Source organism: Quercus robur, chromosome 8 (genome assembly GCF_932294415.1).
Source record: "Quercus robur chromosome 8, dhQueRobu3.1, whole genome shotgun sequence".
NCBI classification, from domain to species: Eukaryota; Viridiplantae; Streptophyta; class Magnoliopsida; order Fagales; family Fagaceae; genus Quercus; species Quercus robur.
The window spans coordinates 16159188-16187105 of record NC_065541.1 but is presented as its reverse complement, the minus strand read 5'-3'; the positions used below and the strand labels follow the sequence as shown (position 1 = coordinate 16187105).

Below are 27918 nucleotides of genomic sequence, written 5' to 3'. Positions count from 1 at the left end.
AGAGCAGCTAATAAGATGTTGAACAAGAAAGCTATGATATATAGGACATTTGATCTTAATATAAAATCATGCTTATGAAAGAAAATTAGCATAAGCTTATTGAAAGAATTCTAATGTTAAAGAGGCAAAAAGAAAGCAATTTTAGAATTCTAACCCTACATGTAAACACCTAAAATGGGTCTGATGTTAGAGAGCCAAAAAGAAAGAACTTTTAGAGAGGAAGAAAGTCAGCACTTTAAGGGTTGGTTTGAACGGGGGATAGAAAATGTGGAGAGAATGGAAAAGTGGGGAGATTAAAGAGATGTTAATTTTCTCTCATATTTTTTGGTTTGAGGGTGTGGACGCAAGCGCCCACAATGAGTGGTTTCGTCGTGTGAAGTACGTCTCGGCTTGGAGTGGACTAAGCGGAGGGTGAATGGAATCGCCACCTAGTTTAGGTCTAGGAACCAAATTGGGCCTTTTGGGCCACTCACTTACAAGCATAGGTATGCATACCAAATTATGGGTTCGGAGTTTCGGTATGGCTTAGGAAAGTGTTAGGCATCCAATACCACCTAACTTGTGGACCAACCTCTATTGTGTGTTGTTAAACCATATTAAGAGAGCCCTAATCCTTAAGCTAAACATACATCATGCACTTAACAAAATAACACACACATAACATGTTAAATATCACACAATAACAAAAAAAGGAAACACACTAAAACCAAAATCAAATACTAATATGGAAAACTAACAATTAAATAAAAACAATAGGAAAAATATCAAATTAAACCCAACATGGCAAGATTCACCAAATAAAATATGAAAAGCAAATAAACATAAATAATTAACCTAAAACAGAGAATTCAAATTCAAATATATTAGTGGGTTTTAGTTAGCTCAACTGGTAAAGTCTCTGATGGTTGTATAAGAGATCTGGAGTTCAATCCCCACCTACACCAAAAACTGATTAGTATTTAGGTCTGATGATAAAGACCTGTCATCAGGAGTGGACGCTATAGGTTGAAACTCTCTCAAAAAAAAATTCAAATATATTAGAAAAACTTGTAAAAAACAATTAATTAAATAAAACAAGAAATCTGCCTAAATTTAGGTTCAAGGTGCGTATGCATATTCAAAAACATGTGTGTGCATAATTGAGTATTTGTACACATCCTCAGCACAAAAACAATAAAAATCACATTTTTTATGTTAACAAAGATATTATCACAGAGAAATTAAGAAGCATGTTAGAAACCCTAAACACTAAACTAACATAAAGAAAATGAAACAAAGTTCGAACATAAATAATAAACATGTGACAAATCAAATAAGTATACTAAACTACGTTAAATAAATAATCATGTCAATCTTTACATAAAACTAAAATAATAAAAGAAGAACAACCAAAACAGATTATAGTTAGCCCAAAATCAAATTAAGACATGTCAAAAGAATTATAACCATTTGAGGTTTTTAACTGACCCCTCAATGTTTACAATACTGAGATTAGATTGAGATAACAAGATAATTAAAGAGGAAACAATAGAAATTAGTAATCACAACTCAATAACAATTTCTTCAGAAAAAGGTTTTGAAAACAATTAGAAAACAAACTTTCTACCTTAGAACTAACTAAAGGGAGGTTTTTTATCATTAAAAAACGTGCTAAGGTCTGTGTGATTTTAAAAAAAGAGAATTAAGGTTTTAGAAAAGATGAAGGGAAAAAATAAACTCTCTTTAGCTAGGGTTTTGATTGGAGACATAAGCTAAGTATTTATACGTTAAAACTAGAGTTTTTGGAGCTTTTTAGAGGTCTTTGAACATTCCCAAGGGTCAAGGGGCTGGCCCACATCAAAGAATAATGTTTTGGGCTCCTAAAATTGAAGTTCTAGAGGTCTAGGAATGAAGGTACATACGTAGGGTTGAGGGTGCGTACGCACCCTTAATCCCATGCGTACTCATGCTTTCCAAAACCCCAATTCTTGATAGCACTGATGGCCTAATTTCAAACGGTCATAACCCACTCAATATAAGTCCAAATTGAAGCCCAAGATGTCTAATTTCCAACAAAACAAACTCCCCTCAACAATTCTTTGTGGATTAAAAGTTATGATTAAAATAGTAAGTAAAGATCATTTTCAACAACCCTTTCAAAGCGATTTGAGCACTTTTGAGTTATGATTACTTTCAAACTATTGTGAACTCTTTTAACTACCCTTGGTTGACATATGCCAAGCTCATCGTTGGGGCTAAAGATCAAAGATTATTAATGAGTACAAAATGAGGTATCTACAAGAGGTAGAAAAGTGGTGGGACGAAAAACTCATTTGTTTTAATGAGAAGAAAAATTAGATTCTAAAAAATATAATTTGTATAAATTTTCTCCCATTCCCCTAGTACATAATATATGAAACAATGTTTTATAATCATTAAATATCACTTATTATGAAGTAAAATTAATAAAATAACATTTTATTAAAATTAACATATTGTTCATATTATATTTTTATTCTTTCTCATTATATATATATATATATATATATAGAGCAAAACTTAGATATAGTACCTTAAATTACAGTACCTTAGGTATTTCTTTTAAAATTTAAACACATGTCCACTTACTGAACAGTGAAACTGCCGTTTAACTCTCTGTTTATTTCTTTTTCTCTTTTATTTTTCCCCTATTTCAAACTCAAGAACTCCGGGGGAATGGGCAGACTAGCAGTGTGAGGGGCAACTATGTAATAAGTTAGGAAAGGTTTGAAAGAATAATGGAAAGTAGCATCTCGAGTTTTAGAAACTCGAGATCCATATTAAAACTCAAGTCCCAAAGACTCGCTTTGCGAGTGTTTTGTTGGATGAGTTGGACTGAAAATGCCACATAGATCTCGAGTTTTAGAAACTCAAGTTCCTATAGTGGCGTTTTTAAGTCCTATAGTGACATTTTAAAGCCTTATAGCGGCGTTTCCCTGCAAAATTTTTTTTATATGATCACCCAACACTTTAGGGAGCCCTATAGTGGCGTTTTTAATCCCTATAGTGACGTTTTAAATCCCTATAGCAGCGTTTTCCTACAAATATTTTTTTATAAGTATGATCACCTTATACCAGGTTCAGGAAGCCCTATAGTGGCGTTTTTAAGCCCTATAAGTGACGTTTTAAAGCCCTATAGCGGCGTTTTCCTGCAATTTATGGAACTCGAGTTTTTAAAACTCGATTTCCACGTGGATTTTTTCCACATCAAACCCATTCGCTTACAAATCAAGACTTAAAAACTCGAGTTTTTTCTTGGAACTCGAGTTTTAGACACTCGAGATGCTACTTTTCAGCATTGTTTTGAAACGTGACAACTAACTAAATTTTTTGATTTTATTGTTATTTGGAAAGGGTGTTCCAAGAACTCCAGCAAGAAAACCCCAAAACTCACCAGCTTTTACATTTCTCTACGACGCTCTCTTTTCTTCTCTCTTGCTCAAATTGTTTGAGTTATCGAATCCAACTCTCTGAACTCTCTCTCCCTCTCTCACTCTATTTTCACATATTGGTTGGCTGGAACTAAAGTGATTCGTTGGTATGTATCGACTAAATCTCATTATAGGTTTTCAATTCTAGTTGCTGGGTTTGTCTTATTTTGAGATTGGTATAGTTTTTCTTTGTTGATTCTGACTTGGTTGTCAATTTTGGTTAATGGGTCTGTGTTATTATTGCTTTGGTTAGTTTTGATTTGGGTTTCCAATTCTAGTACTAGGTTTGTGTTATTTTGAGGTTTGGTAGAGTTTTTCTTTGTTGATTTTGATTTAGGTGTCAATTTTGGTTAATGGGTCTATGTTATTATTGCTTTGGTTAGTTTTAATTTGGGTTTTCACTTCCAGTTTCTAGGTATGTGTTATTTTGTGGTTTGGTAGAATTTTCCTTTGTTGATTCTAATTTGGCGTCAATTTTGGTTAATTGGTCTGTGCTATTATTGCTTTGGTTAATGGGTCTGTGTTATTACTGGAATGGAGTTTGATTCAGAGGAAGAGGCATATATATATATATATATATATATATATTATAATATATATGCTGGATATGTTGGATTTAGTTTTTGTAGAGATTGTAACAAAAGAATCTAAGTGGTGCTTATTTCTTTTGGAAGTTACTCTTATTTTGTTTTCATGTAGTGCTTATTCTATTTCAATTTTACTTGGAAATGGCAACCATCAAGCATTGTGTTTGATTATTCTGCGAGGGATGGCAGCAATGCTAGTCATTAGATTCCATGGGTTTGAACTTAGGTGCAGTTTGGATTGGACTTATCTCACGTCCGCATCTTGCATTTACGTTTTGACGCTTTTTTTTTCTTCCCTGCTGCTACGCATGATTTTTGGGAGACAACGGCTACTGTTCATGAACAGTAGCCGTCGTTTATTGACTTTTCAACCCTCTTTTATCAGTTCTATGGGTCGCATGAACAGTGCACCGAACCCACAAACTTCACTTTTCAGCAATTTTTTCATTAAAAATGGGTCCCACTGCACTATTCACACATTTAAAAATTATCTGGCTACAGTATTTTCAGTTTCAGCAAAATAAGTTCTATCCAAATAGACCCTTAGTGTGGTGGTAGTTGGCCATGTTTATTATTTGTAGATCAATTTATTATGAGCTCACTAGCTCTATGACCCTGGCCACCCTACAGGTAAAAAATATTTATTACATTTGGGGATCACCAAGGAAGAATTTCATGCAATTACATTGTTTACCAGCTGGGCGGTAGACGTTGACCATGGTTGAGATCTTCTTGGAGTTCCTGATGTCAAATTGCATCTAGAGTCAATGTAATTAGTTTGTGAAAGTTCAAAAACGTGTACAAAAACACTTTTGAACGTTTAGACCCCCAAAAACCAATTTAATCAATACAAGCAATATGTTAAACAACTAGTGTGCGGAAACTTAACATATGCTATAACATGGAATTGATTAAACAACTATCTAAGCCACATCAAAATAAACCACAGCAGATTAATGTAAAGGCAGAGATAGAGAGGAAGGAAGATGCAAACACAACGATAACACCAGATATGTTATCGAAGAGGAAACCGAAGACCTCGGCGAAAAACCTCTCCGCCGCCCTCCAAGCGGTAATCAATCCACTAGAAAATACAGTTGGGATACAAGGACAGCAATAGACCCTCCAAGCCTAATCTACCCAATGCACCTAAGCCCTCCAAGCTTCTTGCTCCAACGAGGTTGCGCCGAACCTTTTTCTTTTCTAGCTTTCCGGATTCCGCTACTACACCGTAGCATCAACCAATGAATATTGGCTCCTTCCTAACTGCTTCCCAGAACTCCAAACGTCTGTCTCACAGGGATGATAATGGTGAGAACCAGGTTTGGTATAAAGGCCTCTCAAGGATTTAACAATGGAGAGGAAGAGAGTGAGGGAATTTGATGAGACTCTAAGGTAGAGATTGTGGGTGAAACAATCTGGTTTTTCTTTAGGGTTTCTCTCTCAAAATTCTCTCTGGAAGCTCTCTTTCAATCGTGGGTTAAAAGGGTATTTATACTAAAGTGGAGTGGAATGCGAAACGTCAGGTTTTTCCAAAACAGGGGTGGCTCGCGGCTTGACCTCGCGGCTTGACTGAGTCGCGAGTTCCAGTCGCGAGTTAACCGTATGGCCAGTTGTCCTGTTTTGTCCTGTAGTGCTCCAGCTAGCATGACTGTTCATCTTCCAGCATGCTTGGCACGTGTGCATCTTCTGGCGGGTTGAAGCCGCGAGTCCCAGCCGCGACTCTCTGTTTTCTTGCACACTCTTGAGCAATCTTCACACTATCTCACTCACTACCCTTACAACAATCCCACCTAAATACAGGGTTACTAAATGCTGAATTACAAGCAAATTTGGCACGGAATAAAGCCAATTAGATGGTTGAATAAATTCAACCTTACAGTTTGAAATTGTCATAATGTAGATTCATTCTTCAAGTTTTCTTATAGGAATTTTGGAAAAAAATTTGGGTCGGTATTTCATTTTAAGCAATTGGCCCAATTACTCTTTTCATGCTGTGACAGTGAAAATAAAGAATGTGGTGGAGATGCAAGTGGAGTTGAAGACATTATGAGGAACATGAAAGCAGTTGAAAGCACAGACTTAGGGTTTATGTGCAAGCAGATTATTGACATGGGAAGATTGATGTGGGTCAAGAAATGTGGTTTAGAAACAGAGTTTGTCATATATGTCTCATCAAGCATTTCTCCTGAAAACCATTTACTGATTGCCAAACATACTAATCATTTTTTAGATGTCTCTGTTTTTTCTTTTATGTAAGGTTGTACGATTTCCAATTTTGCTAGAATATGCTATTGTATGACACTCTTATTCAAGTTTTGAAATGAGGAGTAGAGTTTTGAGAATTTCTTGGCAAGTGAATGAAATACATTTACATGATTTCACTTTCATCTCTTCAGTTTGGACTTGGTTAGGGACAATTTGACAATATATATATATATATATATATTTTTTTTTTTTTGGGATGAAATTTGGTAATTGACATGAGTATTGCAAAAATTTACCTAACCAGGACAAGGTACAATCTGCTTCAGTAGATTGCATACTCTCTAGCAGCATTTTAGCCTTCAGAAAAACTAAAGAGGAAAAGCACAAAGCAATATCGATCTGATCATAAAACTCTCACAAAATATGTTTCACTGGTTATAATTTCCTAGTGAAATATGTTCAACTTTATACTGCACATGTAGGTGAGTTTCTAATTTCTTTTTTGAACAGCCTACAATTGATACACTTTGCTTACTTTCTTGCTGCTTTCCTCTTTACTCTTACTTTACATATATAACTAGTTCTTGCTTGTAAAAAATTGTCACTGGCTATCTCTGCCATTATAAAGTTGAGCAAGTTTAAACCCTTTTACTCTTGGCTATAATTTGATTAGCCATTCCCCTATTCCATTCTTGAATTTTCTTAAGCTTAGTAGAATCGTAATCTAGTAATCTACCTGCACTTTTTAGATCGATCCGCATGAGCAGATGTGTCACCCTTATCTGAACTCCTATTAGTCATGCTGACTTGAAAAAGGGCTTGGCCACATCCACTTTGGCTTTTGGAACATACTCCTATTTTGTTTTCGTGTAGTGTTTATTCTATTTCAATTTTACTTGATAAGGAACTTAGTTTTGATAATAAAATAAAATAACCAATTTTTTATTAAATTGTGGAGTCACATTACAAATATCACATGGCATGTTGCAAAAGAGAATTCACTAATTTATTAAATCATTTCCTTTGCTCCCATTTGTAAACTAAAAACATAATTTGCTAATTAAATACAATGCTTATTTTGCAATTTTTAAATAAATTACAATTGTACAGAATAAATTGAATATATTCATGAGCTTAAGTCCTACTACCAATTCAATCTAATACCAACTGCTTCTCTACCTCATTGGTGAACAATACTGCCTATTCAACCTAACACCAACTGCCTCTCTACTTGATTGGCAAACAATATGTTCGAAATGGTTGAGCTGCAAATCACTTTGTCTCCATTAAACTATCATATCTTCTAAGGAAGAAAGCAGTGAAGGAAAAAGGCAGGCAAACACCTTCTTTTGTAAAAAATCTGGACAAAAAGCAAGCCGGAGCAACCTTGCATCTTGTGACAATTTAATGAAAATGTTCCTTGAGAACATACTTCAACTGAGAGGTCGAGAAAAAAATGAACAAATCTTTAAGCATGCTAATCCAATTGTCATTATTTTCCTGCAATAATGAAAAGTTATACATTCAGCAGATACCACATTTAAAAATCAAGCTACATTGTTAATGACTGGTCACTAGAGTAGTCTTAGAAGATATGACAAATAAACCAAAAAAATTCACTAGCCACTAAAACATCTCCAGGTATTGCTAATATCAATGCCTCCAATAACTTCCAAAATATGCAAATCAAGATATTTGTATATATATATATATATATTTTTTGATAAGATATTTGTATTTAATTCTCTAAGATTAGTATTTGATTGTTGTTCTAAGAATATTTTGCCTTTCCAATTTCAAATTTCTAATTTGAAACTATCAATCAAACACCAAAGACAAACATCAGACATTGAAAAAATAATTAGAACTCAACGTCATCAAGGTGAACGAAGAAATCAATGTCCATCTGCTGTTAATTTTCCTTTGTACCTCTTCCACATAAAACTCAAATGCTTCTCACTCTCTTCAAAACTGGATAGCTAGCTTCAAAGGGTACTATCAATAGTTACCAATTTACATTATCACCAACTACCTGCCACTCTACAAGGATCCCATCATCCTTAAGAGACAATCTTACCATCAATAGTTACAAAGAAAGCACTAGAACTAAATTATTACAAATAATGCCAGTGTTCCTCCCTACGTATATGATCAATAATTATAAGCAGCCTTATATAACTAGCAATTATTTTTTATACATACATAAATTTGATAAGATTAAGACATGGTGTTACTACAACACAGTGATCCACACACTTAGACATTGACGGGTTTGTTCTTTTCTTGCTTTTCTTGCTAATGCGATGTCAAAACGGTTTCTTAGGAGTCTATTAGCTTTGTGGTTTATCAGACCAATTAACCAAAATTGACACCCAAATCAAAATCAACAAAGGAAAATTCTACCAAACCTCAAAATAACACAAACCCAGAAACTAGAATTGAAAACCCAAATCAAAACTAACCAAAGCAATAATAACACAAACCCATTAACCAAAATTGATACCCAAATTAGAATCAACAAAGAAAAACTCTACCAAACCTCAAAATAACACAAACCCAGCACTAGAATTGAAAACCCAAATCAAAACTAACCAAAGCAATAATAACACAGACCAATTAACCAAAATTGACACCCAAGTCAGAATCAACAAAGAAAAACTATACCAACCTCAAAATAAGACAAACCCAGCAACTAGAATTGAAAACCTATAATGAGATTTAGTCGACACATACCAATGAATCACTTTAGTTCTAGCCAACCAATATGTGAAAATAGAGCGCACGCGCGCGCGCGAGAGAGAGAGAGAGAGAGAGAGAGAGTTCAGAGAGCTGGATTCGATAACTCAAACAATCTGAGTGAGAGAGAAGAAAAGAGAGCATCGTAGAGAAATGTAGGAGCCGATGAGTTTTGGGGTTTTCTTGCTGGAGTTCTGGCGAAAATGGGAAACTAATTTCATTTTACTAACTATATAGTTAGTAGGCACAATTGCAAAAATATATTTTTTACTAGCATCTTGAGCCTCAAAAACTTGATGTTGGGCTATAAATCGAGTTTCAAAAACTCGATTTTCATGTTCTGATATGGCATTTTTTCCATGTGTTGTCCACCTGGAAATCGAGCCTTAGAGACTCGATTTATGACCCTTAAGACACCCTGTGGACATGACCCCTCCATTCCTAATTTTGGCCCAATTTATTCATTTTTCATTTGGTCTCTCTCTCCCTTTGTCAAAACTCAAAAGATATCTCTCTCTCCCTCTATAGAAGACTAGAACCTTCTCCCTCTCTTTGATCTGCTCTCAAACCTGTGCTCCATGTCTCTGATATGCTCTCAAGCCCATGCTCCATGGCTGACCACCAAGCTCCGTTGGCCTAAAACACTTCTCACCCCTTCTAGGTATTTTGGAAACTGATTTTCTGATATTTTGGAAGCTGTTTTTCTGTGCTTTTTTTTTTTCTTTCTTTGGGTTTTTTGTAAGCTTATTTTTTGGGTATTTTGGAAGCTAGTTTCTGTGTTCTTTTTTCTTTTTTTTTTCTGGGTATTTTGGAAGCTGATTTTCTGGGTATTCTAGAAACTGATTTTCTGGGTTTTGGAAGCTATTTTTTTTTTTCTGGGTATTTTGGAAGCTGATTTTCTGGGTATTTTCAGCGAGGTTTTGGGTATTTTTTTATGTGCCAATTTTCTGGTTTTGAGGTTGGGTTTCTGTTTAGTGTCGGAAATACGCATCCTCAGTACCTCATCAAACGCTAATTAAGTAATTATACCCCAAATCTACAAACAATTGTAGATAATAATAATTAAGTAATTATACCCTAAAGCTACAAACAGGTGCAGACAATAATAGTTAAGACGAAAATTGCATAGATGGCCTAGGTAGCGAATTTGAAGTAAAGAGGTAATGGAATGGTAATGGCCATGAAAAACGCAGTTACGGCGAAGAATACACCAAATATTTGGAGCATTTGGGCTGTCGCGAAGAACTTGGACTTGGACTTTATGAATTGGCTAACAAAGAAGCAAGCAAAGGCGAATCCTATTGCTAGAGAAAGGTAGTGGAAGGTTGCAATTAGCTATGTCTCGATTTGAGTGTATAGTGAAGCCATCTCAAGGGCAGCATACAAACAAAAACCAATCATTAAATTATTCACGCTTTCTTTGACTATAAATGATATAAATCGAGTCTCTAAGACTCGATTTCCAGGTGGACAACATGTGGAAAAAATGCCACATCAGACCATGAAAATCAAGTCTTTGAAACTCGATTTATAGCCCAAAATCGAGTTTTTGAGGCTCGAGATGCTAGTAAAAAATATACTTTTGCAACCGTGCCTACTAAATATATAGTTAGGAAAATGAAATTAGTTTCCCATTTTTGCCTGGAGTTCTTGAGTCTGAAACAGGGGAAAAATAAAAAAGAAAAAGAAATAAACGGAGAGTTAAACGGTAGTTCCACTGTTAAGTAAGTGGACAGGTGTTTAAATTTTAAAAGGCGTACCTAAGGTACTATACCTAAAGTACTGTATCTAAGTTTTGCCCTATATATATTAGAGATGAAAAACACCATTTGATTAAAATTTATTAAAAAAAAAAAAAAAACCACCATTGATTCAAAAAAGAAAAGGAAACAAAAAGCCATGATTTTTTTTTTTTTTTTTTTCGAGAAACACACAGACACACACATATATATAGGGGAAGGGGATGAGATAAGGGAATACATTCACACGCCAATACCAAAACTGCATGTGGCAATTAGTGTCGCGGAGCAAGTGATAAACCCCTTCTTAATATCACACCTTACTGATGTGGGATGACTCAACACTAAGGAACAAGAACAACGTTGAGCACACTAGCACAGTGGAGAGAGGGCAGATTTGGCATTTTCTCATTAACCACTCTTCTCCCCATTTTCTCTCCAAAAATCACCCCAAATTAGTGAAAAAATATTTTGGAGATCCCAAGGAGAAAATACCAAAGCTCTACCAAAATCTGGTCAATTTTCCACTCCAACCAAAGAAACCAAAAACTTTTTTTTCCTCATATTTTCTCTCCCCTGTTTTCTATCCTCCTTTTTTTCACCCAACCAAATGCACCTTTAAATTGAAAACCCATGTCTTTCATCCCATGAGATCTCATGAGAAAATCCTTCTAGTTCTATAAAAAGATTGTGATCCTAAGTTTTGAAACCTAGCTCAAAGCCTCTCTTCCAGTGAGTTCACTTTAGATCAAATCTTCAAGGAAGCACATTAGAGTGTGCCAAAGTTTCTAGTTTGTTCAAGTAGACATGTCAATTGTGAAGGGATCCATAGAAGAATAAGTTCAAAGTTCTAAACCAGTTTGGTCATAAGAGGGAGTTATCTTCTAAGATTGTATGATATAGGTATAACGGTTTTTATCAAAATTGTAAAACTCCTTCGCTAATTGATTTCCTTAGTTAGAATAGTTTGCCCATATGAAACGTTTTCCATATAGTGCTTTACCCTTTTTGTGAGATCTCCATCGATTTTCCACTTTAGTATTATATCGAGTGTCTCATCTTTTATCACTTTTATTATTCTGCAGTAAGGCTTGGCGACCTGTTGTTTGTTGGTCCTTAATATTGAAAATTATGGATCATATAATTGATTTAATTTGAAATCAAAGGATAATTCTGTTGTACAATTAATTGATAGGTCTAAGAAGAATTTAATAGTTGTCAAATTTTAGTTTCTTCTATATAATGTGAAAACCATCTTGCTCTTATCAGAAAAAATGGAGAACAATGTGATGATAGACCAAAACATTGAAGGGCAAAGTGAAGACTTAGAGGTCCCATTCTTCAGCCTAGCTACCATTGCCACTGCCACAAACAACTTTTCAAGCAATAAAAAGCTCGGTGAAGGGGGCTTTGGACTTGTATACAAGGTAAGTCTACAAAATGATTTATAAATACCAGACCACTGAAAAAGCTGTTCTCATCATATCTGATATCAATAAAATCTACAAATATATGAAAATTTTCAGGGTACACTAACAAATGGACAAGAAATTGCTATGAAAAGGCTTTCACAAAGTTCCGTACAAGGATTGAATGAGTTTAAAAGTGAAGTTACGTTGATTGCCAAATTGCAACATCGTAATCTTGTTAGGCTTTTGGGCTATTACATTGAAGGACAGGAGATCATGCTAATCTATGAATACATGCCCAACGAAAGCTTAGACGTTTTCATTTTTGGTTTGAACTTCTTTAAAACTTAATAATTTTTGCCAAATTTCATGTTTTTTTAGGACTGAGTTTCTCTAAACCAATTTAGAGAAAAGTTCCTCAATCTAGTATGTGGCAACTTAAAAAAATACCCTTGTGTACTTTTTAGTCACATAATCTACTTAATAGTCATATGCCTTAAGGTTTGGAGGAAAAATCTACACAATTCATTAATAGTCATATCAATGTAGTCGATACCATACCGGTACCGGCCGGTATGTACCGTATCGGTATGTATATCGGTATTGAAATGCCAATGTGTCGTACCAGTTTAAACACTGACTGTACTAGTCATGTACCAGCCATATTGGCCAATTTCGAGCAATATCGACCGGTACCGAGCGTACTAGTCGGTATAGAAATTTTTTTTTTTTTTTGTAATTTTTGAATTTTTGTAATGGCAGAATTGTAACTTATTTCCATTAATTTATTAATATTATTTTTTTTTTCTTAGTATACAATAAACAATTAAGCTTTCTATTTTTTATATTGTTTTTTTTTCTTTTTCTTTTTTTTTCCTTTTAATTGATGCTAAAGTCTAAAACTATGAATAATTTGTTCTAAATTGAGGTAATGTTTTATGGTAAACTTTTATATTTATTATAATACACACACACACACACACACGCGCACACACACACACACACACACACACACACATATATATATATATATATATATAATAACAGTAAACCTGAACACCGATATTGACTAGTACTGAAATATATCGTTCCACTGATCAAACCGATACAGCCTCCGGTACGAGATTGACTCCCTTGAGTCATATGCCTTAATGAATTGTTTAGATTATGTAAATTAAGGCATAATCTACTTAATAGTCATATGCCTTAATGAATTGTGTAAATTAATACAAGTGGAGGACATTTTCCTAACCCAGTTTGGAGGAAAAATTTGTCCTTTTTTTTATTCTTATTTAAATAAATTCCAATTTCTTGTTTTATTGTTTAATTTGGACTTAGTATTAAAATGAATGAGAAACTTGCCAGATCAAACAAGAGCTAGAGTTTTGGGTTGGTCTATGCACTTCAACATTATTTGTGGGATTGCGAGGGGGCTTCTCTATCTTCATGAAGATTCTAGATTGAGGATCATACATAGAGATCTTAAAGCAAAATGACATTCTATTGTTAATTGGGACAATTTCATGGGTTTAGGTAAGCTGAGGAAGATTAGAATTCTTTGGATTTTGTAACTTTGGCTCAATGGGATCCTAATAGGGGTTTGGATTTAATAACAGAGGAGGCTGACTCTTTTGCGGGGTATGACTTGGAACCTTCAGTTTAGGTGAGAAGGATGATTAAGAGCTTTGATAAATTCGTGGGTTTTTCTATTGATACCAGTGAGAGGCAGTGTATTTCTTTCTTTAAACAACTTGAGAAAGTGTGGGAAAGACAAGCTGCTGCAGGTAGTCTTTGTCGTACTTTTTCTTCAAATAAAAAAGGTATAAGGGAATTAAGGAATTTAGTTTCTACTATTAATTATGATGAGCAATCTGGTAAACAAACCAAAGGAATGTGAATTCCATTAGGATGGGCTCAAATTGTTGTCCATGAACTTGAAACTCTTATCTTGGAATGTGAGAGGATTAAACAATCCTCATAAAAGGGATACTGTGAAGAATTCACTCAAGGAGTGGAAGTGTGATGTTGTGTGTTTTCATGAAACTAAATTGGACTGTACCAATTCTTCTGTTATGAAAAGTTTTTGGGGTAGCCTTTTGATAGATTGGGTATCTTTGGATGCTAATCACAAAACAGGGGGAGTTCTCTTGACTCGGGATAAAAGGGTGTATGAGAAAATTGATTACATGATTGGTAGTTTTTCTGTTTCTATTTTGTTGAAGGGTGTGGCAGATGGATTGCGAGGGGGTTCTCTAAGGATGTAGGCATTTACTTTCCTACTCTATGTGCTTGCATTGTGCATGATATTTGTATGTATGTATGTATATATATATATATATATATATATATCTGCTCAGCCCTTTCGATGTAATTATTAGAGTCCATGTCACCTAAGGCAAAGCAAAGCCTAATTTTCGCTGTGAAAGTAAGGTGACATGTCACTAGATTTTCGCCGTGGAAATATGGTACTTTGCCCGAATGCCTTAGGAAAGTATAGATTGGGACCACACCCATTCAACAGCCAAATCTCAAAGGCCCCCATGCATGCAAAGCCCCGAAAGCCAATGCCAAAATCATGTTTTTTTATTGCCAATCTCTAAAAATTAAGGTTTTATCAAAACAAAGGATTGTCCTTTAACAGGCGTTGTGGGGTGCCTAACACCTTCCCCACACGTAACCAAACTTCTAGACTCAAGAATCAAGATTCTTTTCCATCCACATTAGATTAGGAAAAATGTTATTTTTCTTAGCCTAGGATTGGAAATAAAATCTGTACATTTTTAGACCCTTTAAAACCCAAGTAGTTTAATCTAGTTATTTAGCCAAGTGATTACTTAGATAAATTATTCAGATCTGGGTTAACACAATCAAATCATATCATGTAAATAATGTGGAAAAGTAAATAACACAACGATATGATAACCCAAGAAAACTAAACTGATAAAAAACCTAGGGAGGATTTAACTTAGCTATCATCAAGGTAAAAATAGATCCACTATAAAAGAATTAAAGTTTTTATAATAAGACTTAGACCACTAACATCCTATTGCTACCTCGTGTAAAAAACTTACTACCATGACCACATGACAGCTCCGAGTCCACGGACTACTTCTTTCCTTGATCTACTGCAACCACAAGTTCTCCTACTTGTGACTTTGAGACTCCACTCAAAGATTTTAGATCTTCTTTAAGTTCTTTATGTAACAACTAAAGCAGTCACCAAGTTCTTGACATAAATCTTAATAACCCTAAGTGTGTATAAAGGTAAACACCTCTAGATCTTACAAGAGATTCAACACACAACACATCAACAACCACTAAAACGTAGCTAGGCTTTTTCCTTTTATACTTGGAGTAAAATATAAAACCCTACACGTTAAACCAAGCTTGGGCTGAGTTGGAAATTCTGCAAAAAAAATAATCTGCACGAGGTTCAATCGATCGAGCCTTGCAGATTTAGCCAATAAATCCTGCAATTCACTTGATTCCAACTTTACACATAAACACACTTTGAGTAGCCTAAATCTAGACTCTAATTTTTTTATCATGGTTCCTAAAGTCTAAAAACCTAACAAAATCAACTCGAATATAGGTGACCAATCACACCTTAGAAAAACCTAATAATTGGTGGCAACTTCACTTACCTTTGACAATCACTTCCTCCACCGAGAGAGATAGCACCCAAAGCACCACACGAACCACATAATTTTCAAGAGGGGCTTCTAACAAGCCTTGCGTGCGCGGGAGCGTCACCACGGCAGGTGGTCGAACAAAGGCCTGGCAGTTTTCCAGCCATTCACGGCCCCGTGTCGACAACCCATAAGCAAACTTGATCTCCACCATGAGCTAAACCCAATCTCAAACCTAATCTCCACTGTGAAACCCAACCAACACCTAAACGACCACCACCAATCTAAACCTAGTAACCATTTAAATAACCCACCACTTAAACCCAATAACCACTGATTCAACCCAACCAAAAACAATCGAGAAAGAGACAAATTTGAGAGAGAGAAAAATGAAATATAAAGAAAAGAGGGAGAGATAGAGAAGAGAGAGATAGACAGAGAAGAGTGGAGATAGAAAAGAGGGAGAGTCGGAGAAGAGAGAAGAGAGGGAGAAAGAATAAAATATTAGATTTTCAAGTTTCTAGTCATGAACATTGGGTTGTATATGTAGAAACTTATTGTTGACGAATGGTATAATTTTTTACATATACTAACCTAAATGGAGCATGTTTTTAGTGGTGTTGGTTGTAAAATAGTAACGGGGTGGTATTTACACCCCCAATGCTAGTACTCTTAGGATGGAACGCGGAGATGAAAATTATTGCAAAATGTACATTTCTCTTTCATCCCAAGTCTCTCGATTGTCTATAAGCCAGGATCAAGTCATCAAACTTTAATTTTTGATGTGACAAGACACAATTCCTGATCCATTTCAATCAAAGAATTTTGAGAATTCTTTTCATTCCTTTGTTTTCCAAATCCTAGTGCTTAGTGCTCACCATTGCAAGGGAAATTATTGAGTAGTTCGGGACTACAAGGTCAGCAAGTTGACCTTGTAGTCCCAGCCAGCAGAAAAGAACCACGTCATTAAACATAGTTGAGATCAGCTTACTTGCCACATCATCTCAACACAGCTCCACACTTAACAGCCGTTAGCCCCATTGCGTTAACCCTCCGTGCAAATTCAAATTTTAATTTGAAAATTGGGCGGGTTGGTGAAGGTAAAACTAAAAACTGAAAAAGCTTTTCATTTTCCTCAATCTTTTATTTCTCTCTTTGTTCATCATCACCACCATTGCAACGTTGGCAACATTTCTGCACTTGCAAAAGGTACCAACTCTATTCCCTCTTTTAGTGGCACATAAAGTGTTTGTCATAGAGATCCTTTTTTTTCAAACTTCTTATGGCTTTGTGTTCTGATTATTAGGGGTTGTGGGTTCATGTTAGTGTGGTGCTGACAGACTCATTCAGAGTAAGCCTATTCCCCATGCCTATTAGTGGTTTATGTTGGGTGCAAGTTGTAATTATGAGTGGATAATATTAAAATTTTAGTTTGGAAGCAATAGAGGCATACGGGTAGCTCTGTAGTTAGGTGGAAGACTCTTATAAAGAAGGAATTTAATTTCTAGCATGGCATGAGGATATCACCGCCTGGGTACAGAGTAGCTTTTTTTTTTTTTTTTTTTTTTTTTTTTTTTTTTTTTTTGTGGTGTACATCATTTTCATTACGCAGCACTAGTATTTAGAGAGGTAGAGAGTTGATGTGCACTAAAGTTTCATATTGTTCAACCCATTTTTGGGTTCATTTTGATGATAATAGGTTCTAAAATAAATTTTCTCTAAGCCACCCTTGGCATATTTTGGTATATCCTATGTCACTATGAAACCTGCTTATTGGTATTGACCAAAGTTTAAATTTTCACTTTGTGTTTCTGTTCTTGCAAAGAAACCAGTTCTTCTACTAATTTTTTTTTTTTTTCTAAATGAAAAGTGAGCTAGTTATTTTTGTCCTCTGTGGCATTAAATTACAGAAGTATGTCCCTAGCTATAATGCTTTAGTGTGAACCATTGTATGTGCGAAACCGGATAATTTTTATAAAACATGCAATATTTGAAGATATCAATATCATGCAACTACGTTCTCGTATAAGTTAAATCTAGAGTTGTGTGAGCTACTTGATATTTGTTTTTAGCTGTTATGAATCGATACAAAATAATTAGAATGACTGTTGTGAGGCTTAATACCATCATTTTTATTCCATTTTTAAATGCTAATGTGATGTTTTAAATGTTTGTAGGGAATAGATATCATGCTACAGTCCATAGTCTATTCAAGAACCAAGAATCCCAAGAAGTTCACAAGACAAGCAAAAATTATTATTACATGAGAGTTGAGACTCAAAGCCTACATAATATTGTACTATTACATTTGTTTTCTTTGTAATCATTTTGAGTTGGGGCCAATTCAAAGCGAATTAATTTTATGTGCTTAAACTCGAAAGGATGGTTTAAATAGTCTTGTAATGTATTAGGACCTAATTCTAATTCAATTTCCTGAAGGCATTTGGTGGGATATTTTTTTAATTATCTTTAAATTTGTAAAAATAAAAAATAAAAAAATAATTTGTAAAACAAAATTGCTATTTAGTTGTGCCATTGTTTCAACACACTTGATAATCAAAGAGGCCTATCCAAAGTCGTGCAAAAATGTGTTTCGTTGTTGGCAATGGTATCGAGAGTTTATTTTCACAGATAGAGTTAAGGTCAATTATTAGTTTCATACTAAACTGCTCATATGAGATAATTTATGATATTTTATTGTTAAAAGATTTATTGAGCTCTCAAAACAGTTTTCCAATAACTTGTAAAATAAGTTTGCATAAATGAGGGGGAAAAAAAATTGTTTAGATAGACGGTAAAATAATAAATTCTAAATTGTTTGTTAATGATCCAAATATATGACCTTATAATTCACAAATGTGATTTATTTAAGTGCCATTTAGCCAAAATAATATCAATTACGAGAGAACAAGATATACATAGACCAATCACAAAATAATGTGTACATCAAACCTGCCAGCAAGAGGAGAATTTCTAGAATTAATCTACCTGCTTTATTATTCAAATCTCATTGTTTAAATAACAGTGTTTGTTACAAAATTGATTATCAACCGAATTACAATGATAAGATAATTGAGCATAAAATAATCTAATAACTCAATCAGATATCTCTACCAAAAAACTAGGAATTTATTTGCTAAATTCTAATACTAATCGACTACTAACAGCTCCCTTGGATAAAGGAACCACTCCAACCATCAACAATTTTTGATGTTCAGCAACAACATAGTGTTTGTTTTTGCCTAGAAATTGATCCAACTGATATTGAACCTGAAAAAAAAAATGCATAAAGTTAAGATACTTTAACAACAGCTCACACAAAAAATAAATAACACAGCAGAATAAAATATCAAGCTTACTTCTCCTGGATAATAAACAATGGTTCACACTTAAGCATTATAGCTAGGGAACATAATCCTGCAATTTAATGCCACATATGACAAAAATAAGTTAGATAACTAGCTCCCTTTTCTTTTTTAAAAAACAGAAATTAGTGTAAGAACTAGTTTCTTTGTAAGAACAGAAACACAAAGTAAAAAATTTAAACTTTGGCCAATACCAATAAGCAGGCTTCATAGTGACATAGGATATACCAAAATATGCCGGAAGGTGGCCTAGAGCAATAGCAACTCTGCACCCAGGAACCAGGTCGTGACGTCCTTATGCCATGCTAGAAATTAACTTTCTTCTTTATAAAAGGCCTTCCACCTAATTACAAAGCTACCCATATACCTCTTTTGCTTCCAAACTAAAATTTTCCTCCTAGCCACTCATAATTACAACTTGCACCCAACACAAAACGCTTCCAAACTAAAATTTTCCTCCTAAACACTCATAATTACAACTTGCACCCAATACAAAACACTAATAGGCATGGAGAATAGGCTTACTCTGAATGAGTCTGTCAGCGCCACACTAACATGAACCCACAAGCAAGTGCAGAAATGTTGCCAACGTTGCAATGGTGGTGATGATGAATAGAAAGAGATAAAAGATTGAGGAAAATGAAAAGCTTCTTCAGTTTTTAGTTTTACCTTCACCAACCCGCCCAATTTTCAAATTAAAATTTGAATTTGCATGGAGGGTTAATGCAGCGGGGCTGACGGCTGTTAAGTGTGGAGCTGTATTGAAATGATGTGGCAAGTAAGCTGATCTCAGCTATGTTTAATGGCGTGATTCTTTTCCATTGGCTGGGACTACAAGGTTAGCAAGCTGACCCTGTAGTCCAGACTCCTCAATAATTTCGCCTATTGCATTTCTTTGTCAACCTTTCCGTCACATCCTAGTGCAGAAATAGTTGGGATAATTGTGATAAACTACAAAAAACGTGACGTCTACGAAAGCCGAAAGGTAGTGTGGAAATTCTTGTTCACAACAAATTGTAGAAATTTAAAAGACGACTTGCTTGAGTCAATGCATGACTTTCCATTTTGTAGTCTTTGCTCATCGTAATGGGTCTCACTTTAACTTGTTGGCTACTAGCTCAAAGAACAGAAAGCAATGGACATCTCTGTTTTTGTGTTTTTGAGTTCCAGTTTTTTTCTATTCTACTTTGTATTCTCACATGCCACTGACAACATTACTGGATCCCAATTCCTAAGTGACAGGGAGGCCACAACCTTGGTTTCTAAAGATGGAGGCTTTGTTCTGGGGTTCTTCAGTCCAGGTGATTCCACTAACCGTTACTTGGGAATATGGTACAACAATATCCCAATTAAAACGGTTGTTTGGGTAGCAAACCGGCACAATCCAATCACAGACTCGTCTGGCGTGTTGATGGTAAGCAGTTCAGGTAGTCTTGTTCTTCTCAACCAAAATTCAACTGTTGTTTGGTTGGCAAATTCAACAAAAGAGGCCGGGAATTCAATGGTACAGCTTTTAGATTCAGGAAATCTAGTACTAAGAGAAGTGCATGAAGAAAACCCAGAAAATTATTTGTGGCAAAGCTTTGACTATCCTTCTGATACGTGGCTACCAGGGATGAAGCTTGGATGGGACTTAAGGACTGGTCTTGAAAGACGCCTAACTGCATGGAAGAGTCCAGATGACCCCTCTCCAGGAGAACTGAGTTGGGGGATTGAACTTCATAATTACCCTGAATTCGTCATGGAGAAAGGCTCCAAGATGTATTTCCGGACTGGCCCATGGAATGGCCTTGGTTTCAGTGGTGTACCCGAGGTAAGGGCCAACGCAGTTTTCAACTTCAGTTTTTTCTCCAACAAGGACGAGGTATACTTCATATTCAACATAATTCAGCATTCTGTAATCTCAAGATCAGTTTTGAACCAAACTCAGTATGAACGCTACATATGGGACAATGGAAAATGGAGCCTGTACTTACATTTTCCAAGAGACGAATGTGACACTTATAATTTATGTGGTGTTTATGGAAATTGTATCATTAGTGAGTCACCTATCTGTCAATGTATACAAGGATTCAAGCCTAAGTCAGCAAAAACATGGATTCCGGATGAGTGGTCTAAGGGATGTGTACGCAGTACGCAATTGAGCTGCCAGGATAAAGAAAAAATTGGGTTTGTTAAATTTGTTGGGTACAAATTGCCAGATACCACGTATTCTTGGGTGAACCAGAGTATGAATCTTGAGGAATGCAGAGTAAAATGTTTGAACAACTGTTCCTGCATGGCATACTCAAACTCAGATATCAAAGATGGTCCAGATGGAGGAAGTGGCTGCGTCATCTGGTATGGGGATCTAATCGATTTTAAACCGACTGCAGCTAATAGGCAGGATATATATATTCGAATGCCTGCTTCAGAGCAAGGTAAGGGCCTATAGTCTTCATTGCTGTACCTAAAATATTTTTGCTTTTCTGTTGCTAATCCAACCATTCATATATTGATCGATGTGCCATCAAATCCCCTGTAGTATAACTTATTCGTATTTTGATGTGCAATCCAAACTAAGATTTTTGTTTCCATCTGTTTTATTGCTAATTCAACCATGACGTAGTTAAAGGCAAGCAGAAGATGAAGGTGATAGTAATAGTTGTGGTTGCCATTGCCTCTGTTTTTGGGGTGCTCTGGATTCTTTACTGCCTTTGCAAAATGACAAGCTTGAGAGGTAACATTACTTTCTCTTACTTCGGAAAAGATATCGAGAGATCTTAATCGTACAGAGCAGCTAGTAACATGTTGAACAATAAAAGTTGTGATATATAGCCATTTGATCTTAATATAAAATCATGCTTAAGGAAGAAAATTTGCATAAGCTAATTGACAGAATTACGCAAGTCAATTAAATAATGTCACTAGACCACAATTGTGAGCAAACTTGAAATACTTGTAGTACTTATAGCAAGTGTGTTTATTCCATGAAAATTTCGCATAGCTCTCATTCTATCCTTGAAGGACCAAGTTACATTCGGTTGTGATACATAGCCATTTGATCTTAATATAAAATCATGCTTAAGGAAGAAAATTTGCATAAGCTAATTGAAAGAATTACGCAAGTCAATTAAACAATGTCACTAGACCACGATTGTGAGCAAACTTGAAATACTTGTAGTACTTATAGCAAGTGTGTTTATTCCATGAAAATTTTGCATAACTCTCATTCTATCCTCGAAGGACCAAGTTACATTCAGTAAGCTTATTTGATTCGAGAACATAAAACAAGCATATTCAAGGCAAAGAATATAAATTTGTTGTTAAAATTAACTAATTTTGTGTGTTAGAAATACTAAATGAGTGTATTGTATTTCTCAAGTACAGGAGTGTCTTTATATAAGAGACAGAGTGTGTAGTACAAGTATGTGTGCTATACAAATAAATAAGGAGGGCCTAAAGCCCATAGACATCAACAGTATGAAAAGTAAAACATTGGAAGGGAGCTTACTTTCATTAATGTAATGAGGCATGTACAATTGTGGTTTATTCTAATTTAAAAGAGAAGTTTAAAGGATATACAGTGTTAAAGATATATTAGACATATTAGCCCAATATAATAGGACCAACCCATCAACTTTGTGTGCAAGACAAGTCTCCTACTTGCTGGTAGTTTAGATTTGATTCTCCTTTATATACTAATGTCATGGTTCATTATAACACAAGTTTTGTACTACACTCTTACATACAATAAAGATATAACCCTTAAGGATTTCCTCCATAGACATAGGTTGACAAAACTGAACCACGTAACTCTTGTATTCTCATATTACTATTCTATGTTTCCTTTTTCATATCTACTCTAGCATATTCAACATGGTGTACACATCATTGCTAATATTTAACAAGAAGAATATGGGTGTTAGGTAAATTTTTTTTATGTAATTTATTTGATGGGAAAAAAGGGGGTTAATTTATGTACTCACTTAAGTAGTAAACAAGGCCAGCTCAAGCAGGTAAATACATACAAGCTCATGTGGTTCATTAAAGCTTGCTCAAGCAAGGCCTTGCCTAACTTTAGCTTGAGGCTCACTCGAGGGAGAATCACAAAAACATAATCTGAATCCTATTAAGATTAGAATTTTAACCCTACATGTAAACGCTTATTAAAATGAGTCTGATGTTAGAGTGGCAAAAAGTAAGCACTTTTAGTGAAGCAGGAAGTCATCAGCACTTTTAGGTTTGGATAGAAAATGAGGAGGGGATGGAAAAGTTGGAGGATAGAAGATATTTTAATTTTCTCTCATGTTGTTTGGTTTTGGGATGGAAAAGTGATGCGATGGAAAACTCATTTATTTTGTTGAGAAGAAAAATGAGAGGACAAAAAGTGTAGTGTGCATACATTTTCTCCCATACCCCTAGTACGTAATATAAGAAATAATTTCTTTATAATCATTAAAAAAAATTTACTTATTATCAATTAAAATATTAAAAATAAGCCATCTATTAGAAGGCTTTTCAGAGAGAGAGAGAAACACTTTGATTATGTGGCTAGGTTTTTGTAATCAAGTTTTCTCTATTTCACTAAACCAAAGAATTTCAAAGTAGATCTGAAGATTCCATTTGTGAAGAAGCTGAAGTCATAGCAACCACCACATACTTGCTACTATGAAGAAAACCTTCAAGAGGTTCTTGAAGTCAGTTGGAGATTCCAATGGTGATTGTGGATGGAGTGTTCATATATTCTAGAGTTCAAATGTTCTGAAGCGGTAAAAAGTTTCTACTATAAGTTCATCTATTGGTTTGTAGAGTCTAGGAACAAAGGTTTTGTACTAGATCTTAAAACTTCGCTTTATTATAGTGAATTGCTTCTTGGAAAGGTTTCCTCCCAAATTTTTTATTGTGAAACTAGTTTGTTTCATTGGTTGTCTTGGGTCATCCTATCTTGTCGTATTTACTATTCTGTTGTGCATGATTTTGACTTACTATTGATGTTTGTTTATTTGAACAAGGTTCATTAATAATATAATTAACAACTTGGATTTAAAACTTGTTAATTCTATCAACCGATGTCTAAATTTTCCAATATATATATATATATATATATATATGAACGATTAGAGGTGAAAACCACCATTTGGTAAAAAGAAAAAAATAACCATCGTCGATTCAAAAAAGAAAAGGGGAAATCCACAATTTGATTAAAAGAGAAAAGCACTTTAAAAGAAAAAGAAAAAGAGGAACATGAATAAGAACAACGTTAAGCACACAACCACAATGGAGAGAGGGCAGATTTAGTATTTTCTCATCTAGCACTCTCCTCTCCATTTTCTCTCCTAAAATCACCCCAAATTTGGGAGAAAAGATTCTAGTGGTCCCTAGGAGAAAATACCTCCACCAAAATCTCTTCAATTTTTCACCCTAACCAAACAAACCAAAACCCCATTTTTTTCTCATATTTTTTCTCCCCCATTTTCTATTATCTCTGTTTTCACCCAACTAAACACACCGTTAGAGAGAAAACTCATGTCTTTCATCCCATGAGCTTTCATGAGAAAATCCTTTAGTTCTATAAAAAGCTTGTGATCCAAAATTTGAAATCTCAAGAGTCTCTCTTCCAATTAGTTCACTTTAGATCAAATCTTTAAGGAAGCACCTTAGAGCAAGGATGTCAATACCGTACCGGAGGCCGTACCAGTTTGGCCACCGGTACGATATATTTCGGATATTGGTCAATACCGGTGTACCGAATCAGGTTTACCGCTATTTTTTATATTTATAAATAAATAAATAAATATATATATATATATATATATATATATATGTATGTATGTATGTGTCTGTGTATATATATATATTATAATAAATATAAAAGTTTACCATAAAACATTTCCTCAATTCAGAACTAATTATTCATGGTTTTAGACTTTAGTATCAATTAAAAGGGAAAAAAATAAAAATAAAATAAAATAGAAAGCTTAAAAGTTACCATTGCATACTAAGAAAACAAATAATACTAATAAATTAATGCAAATAAGTTACCATTCTGTCCTAACAAAAATTCAAAAATTACAAAACTTAATTAAAAAAAAAAAAAAACCTTTTTCTATACCGGCCGGTACTGGCCGGTATTGCCCGAAATTGGCCGGTACAGCCAGTATTTTTTCCGGTACGAAACAGGGGGGTCGAGCGTACCGGATTACTGGCCGGTACGGTATATTCCGGCCGTACCGGCCGGTACGGTACGGAATCGATAACCTTGCCTTAAAGTGTGCCAAAGTTTCTAGTTTGTTCATGCAGATGTGTCATTTATGAAGGGATCCATAGAAGAATAAGTTAAAAGTTCCAAACTAGTTGTGGTCATAAGAGTGAGTTATCTCCTAAAACTATACAGTATAAGTATAACAAATTGTAAAACTCCACTGGTAATTCATTTTCTTAGTTAGAATAGATTATCCATAGTAGAAGTTATTCTTGTAGTGCTTTACCCTTTTTGTGAATTCTCCATCGTTTTTCCACATTATTAGTATATCGTGTGTCTCGTGCTTTTATCATTTTTAGCATTCTGCAACAAGGCTTGGCGACTTGTTGTTTGTTGGAACACAATATTGAAATTTTGGATCATATAATTGATTTAATTTGAAACTAAATAATAATTTTGCTATATAATAATTTCTCATAGGACTAAACCGAATTTAATAGTTGTCATATTTTAGTTTCTTTTATATAACGTATAGACCATCTTGCTCTTATCAGATAAAATGGAGAACAATGTTATGATAGGCCAGAACATTGAAGGCCAAAGGGAAGACTTAGAGGTCCCATTCTTCAGCCTAGCTACCATAGCCACTGCCACTAACAACTTTTCAATCAATAACAAGCTCGGTGAAGGGGGTTTTGGACACGTATACAAGGTAAACTCACAAGATGATTTATAAAGACCAGACCATAGAAAACGTAGCTCTCATCATATTCAATATCAATTAAATATACTAATAAATGAGAATTTCCAGGGTACACTTACAGATGGACAAGAAATTGCTGTGAAAAGGCTTTCACAAAGTTCTGTACAAGGATTGAATGAGTTTAAAAATGAAGTTACGTTGATTGCCAAATTGCAGCACCGTAATCTTGTTAGGCTTTTAGGCTATTGCATCGAAGGACATGAGACAATCCTAATCTATGAATACATGCCCAACAGAAGCTTAGACTCCTTCATTTTTGGTTTGAACTTCTCAAAAACTTAATAATTCTTTGCCAAATTTCATGTATTGTTTTTTAGGACAAAGTTTCTCCAAACTAATTTAGAGAATATCTACTACATGGCAACTTTAAAATCTATCCTTGTGTACTTTTTGTCACATAATCTACTAAACTATCATATATCTTGTTCAAATTATTTAATGAATTATGCAAATTAATGCACGTGGATGACATTTTCCTAACCTAGTTTGGAGGAAAAATTTGTTCATTTTTTATTCTTACTTAAATAAATTCCAATTTCTTGTTTTATTGTTTAAGTCGGACTTAGTATAAACATGAATGAGAAACTTGCCAGATCAAACAAGAGCTGGAGTTTTGGGTTGGTCTATGCGCTTCAACATTATTTGTGGGATTGCACGGGGGCTTCTCTATCTTCATGAAGATTCTAGACTGAGGATCATACACAGAGATCTCAAAGCAAGTAACATTTTACTTGATAGTAATATGATTCCAAAAATTTCTGACTTCGGAATGGCAAAAATCTTTGGTGGAGATCAGACCGAAGGAAATACAAATAGAGTAGTTGGAACCTAGTAAGTATTCTTAACATGCTCTATTATCAACTTTTTCTTCCTAATCAAAGTGTTTCATTCTTAATGATGTTCTGCAGTGGTTATATGGCTCCTGAATATGCCATTGATGGTCTATATTCAGTAAAATCTGATGTATTTAGCTTTGGAATATTATTGTTGGAGATATTAAGTGGAAAGAAAAATCGAGGATCTTTCCATCCAAGCCATGGTCAAAACCTTGTTGGAAATGTGAGTTATCAAAATAGTTAACTCTCCATTTCATAGATAATGATATGAATAATGATAGGAAATTTATAAATGTTTTAGGCATGGAAATTATGGAAAGAAGGCAAGCCTTTAGAACTTATTGATACTTGCTTAAAGGACTCTTGCATCTTATTGGAGATTGTACGTTGCCTGCGGATTAGTTTCTTATGTTTGCAACAACATCCTGAGGATCGGCCTAACATGTCATCTGTGGTTATGATGTTGCATGATGAGAGTTCATTACCTGAACCTAAAGAGCCTGCTTCTTTTGTAGGAAAAAAATCATCTTCGTCGAGAAAGAACCAATCATCCTCAACCAATGAAATTACTGTTACACTGTTAGAGGCTCGATAGCCAAATGTCATATTAATTTTATTATTGCATATCTAATAATTGATATTTCTATTGTACATTTTGTAAGTTAAATATAGTTTTATTTCCTAAGTTTGTAACATCAGTCTTATTTGAACGTTAAAGGCTGTAAGGTTGAATTTAATCAACCATCTTATTGGCTTTATTTCGTGCCAAATTTGCTTGCATTTCAGCATTTAGTAACCCTATATTTAGATGGGTTTATTGTAAGGGTAGTGAGTGAGATAGAGTGTTGATTGCTCAAGAGTGTGCAAGAAAACAGAGACTCGCGGCTTGATCTCGCGGGTGGCTCGCGGCTGCAAGCCGCCAGATGCAGCACACGTGCCAAGCATGCCAGAAGGTGAACAGTCATGCTAGCTGGAGTACTATAGGACAAAACAATACAACTGGCCATACGGTT

The 27918-nt window shown here is 34.8% G+C and overlaps 1 protein-coding gene and 1 long non-coding RNA gene across 3 annotated transcripts in view; one reads left to right on the top strand and one right to left on the bottom strand.

Moving 5' to 3' along the window:
* Positions 1 to 27702, top strand: part of LOC126694791 (G-type lectin S-receptor-like serine/threonine-protein kinase At4g27290) — a 78029-nt gene extending 50327 nt beyond the window's left edge. The window contains exons 1-7 of one of the 2 annotated variants that reach the window (XM_050391289.1): positions 20097 to 21542; positions 21731 to 21841; positions 25861 to 26018; positions 26118 to 26328; positions 26663 to 26900; positions 26978 to 27128; positions 27207 to 27702. In XM_050391289.1, coding sequence (XP_050247246.1) covers positions 20258 to 21542; positions 21731 to 21841; positions 25861 to 26018; positions 26118 to 26328; positions 26663 to 26900; positions 26978 to 27128; positions 27207 to 27500 — 2448 coding nt within the window. In that variant the 5' untranslated portion in view covers positions 20097 to 20257 and the 3' untranslated portion in view covers positions 27501 to 27702. Of the gene's footprint in view, positions 1 to 20096; positions 21543 to 21730; positions 21842 to 25860; positions 26019 to 26117; positions 26329 to 26662; positions 26901 to 26977; positions 27129 to 27206 lie in introns of those variants that run through there. The other variant, XM_050391290.1, reaches the window with a different exon arrangement.
* LOC126694798 (uncharacterized) lies at positions 18728 to 20055 on the bottom strand. The gene is made up of 3 exons (XR_007645880.1): positions 19351 to 20055; positions 19117 to 19174; positions 18728 to 19027 (listed from the first exon to the last, which is right to left on the bottom strand). It is a non-coding gene; the product is annotated as an uncharacterized LOC126694798 (long non-coding RNA).
* Positions 27703 to 27918: the final 216 nt, after the last annotated feature.